This window comes from Heptranchias perlo, chromosome 1 (assembly GCF_035084215.1).
Source record: "Heptranchias perlo isolate sHepPer1 chromosome 1, sHepPer1.hap1, whole genome shotgun sequence".
NCBI lineage: Eukaryota > Metazoa > Chordata > Chondrichthyes > Hexanchiformes > Hexanchidae > Heptranchias > Heptranchias perlo.
This window is the reverse complement of record NC_090325.1, coordinates 22,749,190-22,763,599: the sequence shown is the minus strand read 5'-3', so window position 1 is coordinate 22,763,599 and position 14,410 is coordinate 22,749,190. Positions and strand designations below refer to the sequence as shown.

At 39.9% G+C, this 14,410-nt stretch overlaps 1 protein-coding gene across 4 annotated transcripts in view; it reads left to right on the top strand.

The window, feature by feature from the left end:
• Positions 1 to 14,410, top strand: part of LOC137320514 (E3 ubiquitin-protein ligase RMND5A) — a 95,020-nt gene that overhangs the window by 59,147 nt on the left and 21,463 nt on the right. For 3 of the 4 annotated variants that reach the window (XM_067982215.1, XM_067982205.1, XM_067982219.1), the window contains 4 exons: positions 241 to 406; positions 1,841 to 1,943; positions 6,648 to 6,802; positions 9,488 to 10,353. In XM_067982215.1, the coding sequence (XP_067838316.1) occupies positions 241 to 406; positions 1,841 to 1,943; positions 6,648 to 6,802; positions 9,488 to 9,551 (488 nt within the window). In that variant the 3' untranslated portion in view covers positions 9,552 to 10,353. Of the gene's footprint in view, positions 1 to 240; positions 407 to 1,840; positions 1,944 to 6,647; positions 6,803 to 9,487; positions 10,354 to 14,410 lie in introns of those variants that run through there. The other variant, XM_067982212.1, reaches the window with a different exon arrangement.

Genomic DNA, 14,410 nt, shown 5'->3' with positions numbered 1-14,410 from the left:
CATGAGCAAATTTATTATAGGAAGGTTTTTTTACTTTTCACATTAGAATTAAATATAGACTGCCGTAAATGATTATATATTGCTGAGCTGGGAGGGGAAAGAAAACTAACAAAAATGAACCAATATTTATAATACGCAAAGCTGGTACATTTTAAGATCACAAAATTGGTTTTTCGTCTTTGAAGATTAATGCATGCACATTTTTGTGAACAAATATACTCTGATTTTGTTTCTTTACAGACATCCAGGTGCTAATGGGAAGTCTTGTTTACCTGAGACAGGGAATAGCGAACTCACCATATATGCACCTGTTAGATTCTAACCAGTGGGCTGATATCTGTGATATCTTCACCAGGGATGCCTGTTCTCTCCTTGGTCTCTCAGTAGAATCACCACTGAGTGTCAGGTATGCATAAATATTGTGTTAGAACTGATTAATCATAATATAGACTAATGGGCACTTTTAAAAGTCTCCTTTTACCTTAAGTAAGAATTGAGTAAGAATGATAAAGCAATTGTGATAAGTTGCCTTTATGAACCTTTTTTGGTTCATCAAGGTAAGGATTGCCATAGTACTGGAGAATTGAACCATTTCCATTTTTTAGGCATCCACTATGTACATTGTGTGTTTCCAGGTCAAGTATAGCACGGTTGGATGGAGAGTAAAGTTTGTCCCAACATTTGAATAACACCACTTACTGCACCAGCAAGACGTTTTGCCATTTCCCCTCACCAACTATTCTTTGTCCTCTCCTGAGAGAGATGACCAATTATTACCAAATTAGGAGCAGTTTTGTGCTGAGAGTCCATACACTTTAGGAACTGGATTGAGATTACCCAAACTCATTTCATCCTTTACACCCAGCAGACAGAGACTCTTAATACTATCAGTCTGGACTGGATTTGACCCTAGGTCCCAAAGGTAAAAGGTCACTGTCCAAATCACTCCTCTGCTGAGTCCACCTGTATCATACACTTTGAATGCAAGTGATATTAATACTCTGAGTAAATCGGTCCATATACAGTAAATCTCAGTGGGCACCCATATAACACTGCATCATTTGTGCTTTCAATATGTTTTGTACTGTGCCCTCTGGTTAGTAAAGCTTGTGAAATTTCAACCTGTGCTTTATCTAAAATACCATAATTTCAGAAATTGTTCCCGATTTTGGTGTTGCATATTGGTAAACTACTTTTATTCACTTGAGGGCAGTGTTGTACCACTTCATAGTCACACATATGAATTATTTTTCCCGTCTTTTCCTTCAAATGATGAGTTCATGATCTTGTTGGGCCTGTATGAGGAGGTACAAAGAAAGGCTGGGTGATTCTCCCCACTGAAAGAAGAAACACTTTAAGAATGATATGCGAATTGAGATTTCTGTCCCCTCGGCTAGGGACTATTATGTTTGGAAAGACTCCAAGGGAGAATATTCGTTGTTTTTTCTTTTAAAAACTTGAAAAACTCATGTCTGATGTCTGAATTATATGATCATTAGGACTTAATCTACCTTACCATTGTCCTCCCTAAACAGCTGCTATACAGCAATTTCACATCCTCAAGGGTTTTGTAATATTTACAATATGGGAGTGATGAAAAGATATTGATTCAATATACAAAACCCTCAAGGCAACTGGACCTTGGCTTCCAAACCTTTTCAGATTGGATTTTATACAACATTAATGGAACATTTGTCATACCATACCTTCTAATACCACATATTGTTTGTTCATAAGAACTATTTAAGAGCTAATTCACAGTAAGTTATACATAATGTTTGAAATATTTTTGTATTAAATTGACGTATGTATCTCTGTCTATTAAGAATTATTTATTTAGTTTTTCAGCAGGGTGTATTGCACTGCCAGCTCTCATTAACATTAAGGCAGTCATTGAACAGAGACAGTGCACTGGAGTATGGAATCAGAAGGATGAGTTGCCAGTAAGTACATATTAATGTTTGGATTCAGATTATACATAAACCCATGATAAACATAGACACTCGATAGAGCTTGGATTAGTAATGAGCCTTTGACGGGGTCAAATGCCAGAGTTGGCAGCCAAGAACAGGCATAAGAAATAGGAGCAGGAATAGGCCATACGGCCGCTCGAGCCTGCTCCGCCATTCAATAAGATCATGGCCGATCTTCTACCTCAACTCCACTTTCCCGCTCGATCCCCATATCCCTTGATTCTCTTATTGTGGTTGATACCTGCTACCACAATGGCAGCTAGCCAAGGAAGGATCCATTGTATGTGTCATTCAAGCAGATCTTTTCCAATTGGGAGATAACACCTGGTGCAGCTTAAGACCGCTTGATGACTCTTGAAGCTGCTTAAAAATATGGTGGAGATACATTGAAGCGAGTTTTGTGGAAGGAAATAGTTTACATTAAAAATACTTCTTTGCCACCCCTATTTCAGTCCACGTTCAATGCTAAGCACCTTAAAGAAAGCATATACCAGCATTCAATATACAAGTATGCCAGGAAGGTCCTTCATTCCTGATCCTGCAGTTTTGCATGCTTGCATTCTCGTTTTAAAGCCTGGGACCCCAATGTTGAAGCAGTCTGATATCAGAGGCATAGGATGTCCCACAGACTGGACTTCTAAGGCTACTAAACTAGACACTAATCCACTTTCTTGCGATTTAGTCCTCTTGAGTCAAACATAATGAATGGCACTGCTGTCATCAGACGTAGACTTGACTCCAACAGCTGCCTCTAGTATAAACATGATGGCACTGCCTCATGAGGTGGTTTAACACACTATCAGAGATGCATTGCTGCTGGTGACTAACATAAATGAAGGTCAGAGTTCTGGTTGCTGCAAGCTGCCACTTTATTCTAGCTGAGCACTGACCCTCCCATACAGTCCACTAATATGGTTTTTACATTACTGGTGTATATAGATCATCCCATAATATCAAAGAAGAATCATGGTCAGAAACTTTTGAACAACAAAAGAATACAAATTACAAAAAGCAAGGAGGTAACATTAACTTGTACAAGACCTTGGAGCAATTTTGGGCACCCCATTATAGGAAGGATATAAAAGCAATGGAAAAGCTTAGATTCGCTAGTATCTTACCAAGGATGAGGAGTTACAGTTATGAATAGAGACATGAGAAGTTTCGGCTTTTTCTCCCCCCACAAGAGCTGAGAAGTTGAGAGCGGACCTGATAGAGGTCTTCAAGATCATGAATGGGAATTAATCATGGAGAATAAGGAAATGGCAGTTGAATTGAACAGATTTTGCATCCGTCTTCACTGTAGAGGATACAAATAACATGCCAGAAATAATTAGGAATCAAGAAGCGAAAGGGAGGGAGGAACTTAAAACATTTACAATCACCAGGGAAAGGGTTCTGAAAAAAACATTAGAACTAAAAGCTGACGGGTCCCCAGGTCCTGACTGACTTCATCCTAGGGTCTTAAAAGAAGTGGCTGCAGAGATAGTAGATACATTGGTATTAATTTTCCAAAATTCCCTAGATTCTGGAAGGGTCCCATCAGATTGGAAAATAGCAAATGTAACTCCTCTATTCAAGAAAGGAGGGAGACAGAAAGCAGGAAACTACAGGCCAGTTAGCTTAACATCTGTCATAAGTAAAATGCTAGAATCTATTATTAAGGAGGTCATAGCAGGGCACTTAGAAAATCTCAATGCAATCAGGCAGAGTCAGCACGGCTTTGTGAAAGGGCATTCATGTTTGACTAATTTATCAGAGTTCTTTGAGGAAGTAACAAGCAACATGGATAAAGGAGATCCTGTGGATGTGGTGTACTCTGATTTCCAGAAGGCTTTTGACAAGGTGTCACATCAAAGGCTACTACACAAAATAAGAGCTCATGGTGTAGGGGGTAACACATTAGCAAAGGATTGGTTAGCTAACAGGAAACAGAGGCATAAATGGGTCATTTTCAGGTTGGCAAGATGTAACGAGTGGAGTGCCAGTGCTGAGGCCTCAACTATTTACAATCTATATCAATGACTTGGATGAAGGGACCGAATGTATGGTTGCTAAATTTGCTGATGACACAAAGGTAGGTAGGAAAGTAAGTTGTGAAGAGGACATAAGGAGTCTGCAAAGGGATATAGTTAGGTTAAGTGAGTGGGCAAAAATTTGGCAGATGGAGTATAATGTGGGAAAATGTGAACTTGTCCACTTTGGCAGGAAGAATAGAGAAGCAGTATGTTATTTAAATGGAGAGAGATTGCAGAACTCTGAGGTACAGAGGGATCTGGGTGTCCTAGTAAGTGAATCACAAAGTTCGTATGCAGCTACAGCAAGTGATTAGGAAAGCAAATGGAATGTTGTCATTTATTGCAAGGGGAATGGAATATAAAAGTAGGGATGCTTTGCTACAGTTGTACAGGGCATTGGTGAGACCACATCTAGAATACTGTGTGTAGTTTTGGTCTCCTTATTTAAGAAAGGACATAATTGCTTTGGAGGGGGTTCAGAGAAGGTTCACTCGACTGATTCCTGGGATGAGGGGCTTATCTTATGAGGAAAGGTTGGACAAGTTGGGCCTGTATACACTGGAGTTTAGAAGAATGAAAGGTGATCTTATTGAAACATATAAGATCCTGAGGGGGCTAGAAGTGGTAGATGCTGAGAGGATGTTTCCCCTTGTGGGAGAGACTGGAACTAGGGGCCACAGTTTAAAAATAAGGGGTCTCCCATTTAAGACGGAGATGAGGAGATTTTTTTTTCTGAGGGTCGTGAGTCTGTGGAACTCCCTTCCCCAGAGAGTGGTGGAGGCAGGGTCATTGAATATTTTTAAGGCTGAGTTAGATAGATTCCTGATTAACAAGGGAGTCAAAGGTTATAGTAGCTAGACAGGAAAGTAGGGTTGAGATCACAATCCAATCAGCCATGATCTTATCAAATGGCAGAGCAGGCTTGACGGGCCGAAGACGGGTCGTGTCACGGGAAATAGTGGTTGAATGCTTCCACTGATCAGTGAGATGGTAACAAAAGGGTACAAATTCAAGATGATCACAAAAAGAATCAGAGGTGAGGAAAAATTCTTTAAATAGAAGTGGGTTAGAATGTGGAATTTTCTGCTAAAAGAACCTTTGTTGAAGTAATTCATGAATTTCTTTTGTTATGGAAAAAGAGGAATATTAAAGGCTTTGGGGAGCAAGCAGGAAAGTGGGATTAGACTATGTAACTCATAGGGGAATACACTGGTGCAGACTTGATGGGTCAAATGGCCTGTTTCTGTGCTGTACCATTCTATGATGACTTCCTCCCTGAGCAGGAAACCCAAGAGGAACTACATGAGCACATAGCAATTAGTGCGATTTGTGCCTTAGGACCACTTGAACCAGAAATAATATTACCCTGATGAAAGTCTCCTCACTTTATTGGCTGTACAGTGAAGTTCTTCCAGAAAATAGGTTTGGGCAAACTCAGCACAGTTCCTTGTGGAAAAAACACAAATAAATGTCTCTAATTCAGCTCCGTTTGTCACTAAATTAGCAATATTACCCAGGCTATTGGGATGCCTGCTGTGGGAAATGGAAAATTAAAACTTCAATTTTCATGCTGCTTTTGTATTGATATGAAGCAGTTTCACTTCACAGTGATGCAAAAGTGCTGTAACTAACTTAGATTGGCAGTTTGAGTAGAAATGAAACCCCCCACTAACGTAGCTGGTGGTTACAAACCTGATGTTCAGGCCACAGACTGCAGTATAATAATACTGGTGAGTTGGAGCTTGGTTGCATAGAAATACTTGTTGGGCATCCCTGTCATGATGCCAAGACTGTTAAGATCATTGCCTAGCGAGTTACAGTTGGGTGTTTCCCCTTGCAAGTTAACACTATGTGCACATCTTGTAATTGGAACTGGCTTCAGAATCTGAAAAAAAACTGAAGCTGCTACAGTGGCATTATAACTGTAATATACGTGATAACTGCCTACTCTCTAATATTATATGCATCATAATTGCACCCTTACACAGCTGCAGTGAGGGGCATTGAATATTGGGTAATCTGAGATTAGGGTTAGACAATATTATTGGTCATAGAGTAGAAGGAACTATGGAACTGCCTATACTGTACCTAAACTGGAGTGTTTGTGCCTGAAGTGAGATAGCTTCCTAGCGCTGATACCCCAAAATACTCTTGCCCTTCTTTGTTAACATGTGGGCTAGTGAAATTCATGAACATCGCTTTAAAAATGACTCTCTAGTATTACGTCAAACTATATTTACATTTGGTGTCATTTTGTTCTTCCATTATATCTTCAGACTACCGGTTCTCTATCTGACTCCATTGGCATCCAGTATGCAACAGATTGATTACAAGATCCTTATCTTTATGCCGCATCACTCCATGTTCTCACCCCTCCCTACTTTTCTGATCTCCTTTGGCTGTACATCACTGCACACACCCTCTCCTCAGACACTGATCCACTTCCAAAATTCCTCTGTCTAGCTGCCTTTCTTCCTGCTTTCAAAAGCCTTCTTAAAGTTCTCTTTGACTGTGCCTCTGCTCCCCAACCCATTTTTTCCCATTCTTTTTCTCTTGCTTGGTTCTTACTGTTTGCGTAAAATGCTCTGAGACTTTGTTCTCTGTGAAGAGTGTCATGTTCATGAATGTTTACTTATTTTTTTGTATGATTGTTTTCTAGATTGAAGTAGACCTTGGTAAAAAATGTTGGTACCACTCAATATTTGCCTGCCCAATTCTTCGACAACAGACTACGGAATCCAATCCACCTATGAAGCTGGTCTGTGGCCACATAATCTCACGAGATGCTCTGAACAAAATGATCAATGGAAGCAAGTAAGTTCTGTCAGAAATCCCACAAGTCTGCTTGGATGTTTCTGTTTAATGTTTACAGCCACTGAGCACACAGAACTCATAGTTAGCAAGGCATCCTTGGGCTAAATATGTTTTCGAAATTTCTTCACTAGGAACAGGAGTAGGCCGTTCAGCCCCTCAAACCTGTTCTGCTATTCAATTAGATCACAGCTGATGTGTACCACAACTCCACTTACCTGCCCTTATCCCCATCGCTTGATACCCAGCATCCACAGCCTTTTGGAGGAGAGAGTTCTAGATTTCGCTACCCTTTGTGTGGTAAAAGTGCTTCCTGATTTCACTCCTAAATGGCCTAGCTCTAATAAGATTATGCCCCTTGCTCTGGATTCCCCCACCAGAGGAAATATTTTGTGTGTGTCTACCCTATCATTATTAAATGTGTATGTACAAATATTAAAGGAAAGGTTTTTTTTAGGAAATATTTAATAACTGTAGATTTATGTTTAGCTCCTTCGCTTAGAATGTAAGCACGTAACTTTTCCCATTCATTTTTAATTTTATTTTAGTTGCTGTCCATAACTAATAATTTTATGACTGCGATGGTGGACGGTTGGCTTTTTCCTAGCCCTCAGTCAAGAACAACAGATGCATTAGGCATGAAGGTGGCTTTAGGAAATTTCTGCTGGTTGAAAATGGATCGTTACTGTGTCACTGTGGGGGAACTTCACATTTTCTTGCGCTTTCCATTCTGGGAGATGCTGCAGTTCCATTGATGCATGTATACAACAGTGTCTGAGCGGCGTCGACTACACAAATTAAGAAACTCACTAAACTGACTGTGACACACCTCAAGACTGTATAAGGATGAAATTTCTACTTGGGCTGTTTAGTGGCAGTACTAAATGTAAAATGCAATGTTTAATCTGTTCAATCTTAATTTAATAGCAAGTGGAAATCAATATCAGTGTGAGGTTTAAAAAAAATAGCAAAGGAGGATGAGAGGGTTTTTCTATGAAGAAATATTGAGTAGTTTGGACCTATACTCTTGAGTTTAGAAGAATGAGAGGTGATCTCATTGAAACATAAGATTCTGTGAGGACTTGACAGGATAGATGCTGAGAGGTTATTTCCCCTGGCTGGAGAGTCTAGAACCAGGGGACATAGTCTCAGATTAAGGGGTCAGACATTTAAGACTGAGATGAAGAGGAATTTCTTCACTGAGGGTCATGAATCTTTGGAATTCTCTATCCCAGAGGGCAGTGGATGCTCAGTTGTTAAGTATATTCAAGACTGAGATCGATAGATTTTTGGACTCTAAGGGAATCGAGATATGGGGATGAGGTGGGCAATGGGAGTTGAGTTCGAAGATCAGCCATGATCTTATTGAATGGTGGAGCAGGCTCGAGGGGCATATAGCCTACTCCTGCTCCTATTTGTTATGTACTTATGTTCAAATTTGGTGTGTAAGCTGTGCTTCACACTACTGCTCTCAAGCCAGTCATAGGCTCCAGGGCTCCAGTTATAGTCTAAGACAGCTTGATGCAGACTGGCATGCAAAGCTATTAAGCTTATTCTAGTTGGGATCTCTTGTAACGTTTGGACAGTATTTAAAAGCCTGTTCTTCATTTACTCCAAACTTAAACACCCAAAGGAAGAAGTACTCAAGTCACCTGAAATGTTTCAAAGCTCTTGAGGTTTTTTTGGAACATATTGCTGCAATTATTTAGGCAATGTTACTAAATTTTGAATGGCCAGATTGTTAGAGGTGCTCATTCAAAATCTTTAGTAGTACATTTAAACATTAAATGAAAATAACAATGAAATTGCTTTAGTAGTATTTGATTCTCTGTAAATTTTCAACATCCAGTGCTTGGACCCTGTTATTTTTTTGATTTTGAAACATGTATTTGCAGATAGTTGATTTTAATGCTCAGCTTGGCACAGATGATGCACCTGCAGTAGATTTTAATGTTAGAAACTTAGTCATTTTGTGTATCTTGCAATTCTGTGATTGCTGTATCTTGTCATTTTGTGACTTATTCACTCTAAGTAACTAAGTCTCAACTCATTATTGTATACCCATTTGAATAGCTTCTTGTAGAGTTTCACATTCTACAACTAAACTTAATGGGCCAGAAATTAGGCCACCCAGTCACTGTTTTTGGACGCTAAACAGCCTCAAAAACCACCAATATGGCGGATAGGCGGCGCATGTTCTTTACGAGCGGAAATGAGCCATCTGCCATATTGGTAAAGCACTACTTCCAGAGAAAAAAATAAAATTCAAACGCATTTCCAAAGCAGCATAATATTGATTTCAAACTTTGACAGTTCTGCTCAGATCAGCGTTGTGGGGACTGCTGACTGGATCGATAGAGGTGAGCGCCTCAACTGCTACCTCTCTATCCAGACTGGGTTTGAACCCAAGAGTTGTATGGAAGTCTGAGTTTGGGCAGTATAGTTGTTAGGCCATGACACAAAATTCCCCTACTTTGTTAGTAATTAGCACTAAATTGACAATTTTGCTCACAATGTTAGAAATACAAAAATGTCTGTGTTGCTGTCAGGATGCTCTTGTGAGGTTACCAGATTTGAGCTTTTTGTCAAAATATATTTGGTAGCAAGATCCTGATAGGTTATTTCTCTTACTGTGATTCTTTTTACTGTGATTTCCTAATGACAGTTCAATTTTTGTTCACTTCCTAGGTTAAAATGCCCATATTGTCCGATGGAGCAGGCACCAGCAGATGCAAAACAGATCTTCTTTTGAAGATAGTTGTGATTTGGGGAGTGGTTTGGGAATTTCGAGCAGTGCTGCAGCAATTTATTGTTCTGTTGGACTAATGCTTACTAAGTTGTAGAATGGTGTGTACATGCCAATGTGTATTTGGGATGGACTAAAGAGGAAATCTACTGGATATAAATTAGTTGCAATAGGGCTTTTGAACTCATCTTGGTCTTGGTATTTGATCAAGTGAATACACCAGCACTCACCATTTCATGCAGTTATTTTATATTGAGACAATACTAGCAGTGCATTTTTTAACTTAAAAGAATATGTAATTACCCACGAGCAATGCATTTCATATGATTCCTCATAGTATCATATGTCATTACATGGGTTAAATTTGAATTTTGTTTTTTTTTAAAAAGTTATCAGTGTGATCTTCATTCTTAAAAAAAAATTAGAAAAATTGAATGTATGAGTAGACAATAACTACTGGTAATGTTTGCATACCTTTCTATGTTGGTTTGACTGAGGTAGCTTTGATATATTTTCACGTAATTTTTTTCCTGACACAATTTGGCACAAAGCTCAAGCATTGAGTGTGCATATATTGAGCCCCCAGGGCTGATTATTTAAATTTACTGTAAATTTAAACAGCATTTGCATAGAAAGTGGAATAGCAAAGTATTGGCATGGGGGAGGAAACAATGCATGAAGGATAGACGTGTATGATTTTGCTTCATGTAGATAATTTAGTTAAGTGTATGGTACCATGTCCAATACATAACTACAACCCACAAATATAAAACTGAAAAATCTTATTAAACTTAAGTTGTATACCAAATGTTTGTGTATTTTGTCATTGTTTGAAGTGTGCACCATCATGTTCCATTGAAGGGTGGGCTAATTTGTTATCTTCCAGCAAATGGATGGTGAAATTCCATCATAACTTATTGTTTTTAATTAATTATATTTTCTGTGCTTTACTGTATGAATTTTGGAAGGAGTTCTGAAATACTTTACTGGTATCATGCTGACATTTGTGAACAATATGAAATGTAATTAATACACTTATTTTCTTCTATTCTAGCTTCCTCATGTTGCAAATCACTTATTTTATTCACGCTAGTTGTGTGCTTTGTACATTGTCATTACAGATTAAGCCCCCAAATATCTGGGTTGAGCAAATTGCATTTCAAATTTAGATCGCATATTTTATCGTTAACTGAACATCTGTAATTTTGTTATTACGAAGGGAACATAACTCAAGAATACAGGTGCATTTTTGACTAAACCTGTTGGTGCCCAGTCTTTCTGGATAAATAAAATTTATTACATAGAATTTACAGCACAGGAACAGGCCATTCGGCCCAACTGGTTTATGCTGGTGTTTATGCTCCACATGAGCCTCCTCCCACCCTACTTCATCTAATCCTATCAACATATCCTATTGTTGGCTGGAAAGTGACTTGTCTAATGAGAGTGAACGTGATTCATTCATCTGTGGAATTTCGGTTCAAATCTGAGCTAAGGTTACATAGTTACATAAAATGCACTAGCTTTCCCTTAAATGCATTTATGCTAGTCGCTTCAAATACTCCTTGTGGTAACAAGTTCCACATTCTAACCACTCTCTGGGTAAAGAAGTTTCTCCTGAATTCCCTATTGGATTTATTAGAGACTATCTTATATTTATAGCCCCTTGTTCTGGTCTTACCTGCAAGTGGAAACATCTTCTCTATGTCTACCCTATCAAACCCTTTAATAGTCTTAAAGACCTCGATCAGGTCACCCCTCAGTCTTCTCTTTTCTAGAGAAAAGAACCCCAGCCTGTTCAGTTTTCCTGATAGGTATAACCTCTCATTTCTGGTAAATCCTAGTAAATCCTTTTCGCACCTTCTCCAGTGCCTTAACCTGTGTTGTAAACAATTTTACAACACCAAGTTATAGTCCAGCAATTTTATTTTAAATTCACAAGCTTTCGGAGGCTACCTCCTTCCTCAGGTGAACGATGTGGAAAACTACTTGTGATGTGGAAAACCTGTGTTGCTACTTTTAGTGATTTGTTTATCCGTACCCCAGATCCCTCTGCTCCTCTACCCCATTTAGCCTCTTATTTTCCTAGGAGTATGTGGCCTCCTTATTCTTCCCAGCAAAATGTACCACCTCACACTTCTCTATATTGAAATTCATTTGCCAATTACATGTTCATTCTTCAAGTTTATGAATGTCTTCCTGTATTTTGTCGCAGTCCTCCTCAGTATTAACTATACCCCCCACCCTCCCCAAATTTGGTGTCGTCTGCAAATTTTGAAATTGTACTTCTGATTCCTGAGACCAAATCGTTTATGTAAATACTGAACAACAGTAATCCCTGCACCAATCCTCGTGGAACACCACTTCCCACCTTTTGCCACTACACACTCTCTCCTGTTTTGTAGTGAGCGTGCTATCCATTCTGCTACTTTCCCCCCGACTCTACATGTTCTGACCTTAGTCATGAGTCTACTATGCAGTACCTTATCGAAGGCCTTTTGAAAATCCAAATATATTACATCTATTGCATTATCCTTGTCTACTTTTTCTGTTACTTCTTCAAAGAATTCATTAAGGTTGTTCAAGCATGACCTTCCCTTTTGAAATCTTTGCTGACAACTCTTTATTTTCGGTTTCTAGATGTTTTTCTATTATATCTTTGAGGAAGGATTCTATTAATTTTTCCTACCATCAACGTTAAACTAATTGGTCTATAGTTCCCTGGACTTGTTCTATCTCCCTTTTTAAATATAGAAATCACATTAGCTTTCCCCAGACATAGAAAATAGGAGCAGGAGCAGGAGTAGGCCATTCGGCCCTTCGAGCCTGCTCCGCCATTCGATATGATCATGGCTGATCCTCTCTCTCAATACCATATTCACGTTCTCTCCCCATAGCCCTTGGTGCCTTTTGTGTCTAGAAATCTATCTAGCTCCTTAAATATATTCAGTGACTTGGCCTTTACAGTCTTCTGTGGTGGAGAATTCCACAGGTTCACCACCCTCTGAGTGAAGAAGTTTCTCCTCATCTCAATCCTAAATGTCCTACCCTGTATCCTGAGACTGTGACCCCTCGTTCTGGACCCCCCCCCCCCAGCCAGGGGAAACATCCTGCATCCAAACTGTCTAGCCCTGTCAGAATTTTATATGTTTCAATGAGATCCCCTCTCATTCTTCTAAACTCGAGTGAATACAGGCCGAGTCGACAGTCCTGCCATCCCAGGGATCAGTCTGGTGAACCTTCACTGCACTCCCTCTATGGCAAGTATATCCTTTCTTAGGTAAGGAGACCAAAACTGCACACAACACTCCAGGTGTGGTCTCCCCAAGGCCCTGTATAACTGCAGTAAGACATCCTTGCTCCTACACTCAAATCCTCTTGCAATGAAGGCCAACATACCATTTGCCCTCCTAACTACTTGCTGTACCTGCATGTTTGCTTTCAGTGACTGGTGTACAAGGACATCCAGGTCCCTTTGTACATCAACATTCCACAATCTCTCACCATTTAAATAATGCTCTTGCCTTTCTGTTTTTCCTTTTGAAGTGGATAACTTCACATTTATCCACATTATACTGCATCTGCCATGTATTTGCCCACTCACTCAACTTGTCTAAATCGCCTTGAAGCCTCTTTGCATCCTCTTCACAACTCATGATCCCACCTATTTTTTGTCATCAGCAAACTTGGAAATATTACATTTGGTTCCCTCATCCAAATCATTGATTTATATTGTGAATAGCTGGGGCCCAAGCACTGATCCCTGCGGTACCCCACTAGTCATTGCCTGCCCCACCCCGAAAAAGACCCATTTATTCCTACTTTCTGTTTCCTGTCTGTGACTCCAGGATGGTATGTTGCCTCCCTGGTGCTAGGGTCAAGGATGTCACGGAGCGGCTGCCAGTAGTCATGGTCCATATTGGTACCAACAACGTAGGTAAAAAAAAAGGATGAGGTCCTGCAAGGCGAATTTAAGGAGTTAGGAGATAAATTAAAAAGCAAGACTTCAAAGGTAGTGATCTCAGGATTACTACCGGTGCCACGTGCTAGTGAGTATAGGAACAGGAGAATAGACAGGATGAATGTGTGGCTGCAGGGATGGTGTAGGAGGGAGGGATTTAGATTCCTGGGACATTGGGACTGGTTCTGGGGAAGATGGGACCTGTACAAGCGTGACGGGTTACACCCGAGCAGGACCGGGACCAATGTCCTCACGGGGGTGTTTGCTGGTGCTGTTGGGGAAGGTTTAAACTAGAGTGGCAGGGGGATGGGAACCTGAGCGGGGAGTCAGAAGAGAATAAAATTGAGAGCAGCAAGAGAGGGGAAGACCCAGGGGAAATCTACAATACAAATAGTACAAACAGTTGTTCAAGAACAAGTGAAAGGGAAAAGCGTAGAGCAGCAGAAAGAAAGTGTACTTTAGGCACGACAGAAAAAATAAAAACTAGAAGGCGTAAGGCGATTAACCCAGCATCAAAGCTGTGGCAGGGGGTTGGGAACCTGAGCAGGGAGACAGAGGAAAGCGTGTCAGGAAGGGACAGAAGGTATGGAGTAAAAGGTAAAGTGTTAAAAAAGGAAAAAGCAGGAACTAAGTGTCACAAAACATATTTGAAAGTTCTTTATCTGAATGCACGTAGCATTCGTAACAAAATGGATGAGTTAACGGCACAAATAACTATGTATGGGTATGATCTTGTGGCCATTACAGAAACATGGCTGCAGGGTGACAACGACTGGGAATTAAATATGCCAGGGTATTTAACAATCAGGAAGGACAGGCAGGAAGGAAGGGGAGGTGGGGTGGCTATGTTAATAAAGGAAGGGATCACTGTAATACAGAGAAATGATATTGGGACAAAGGATCA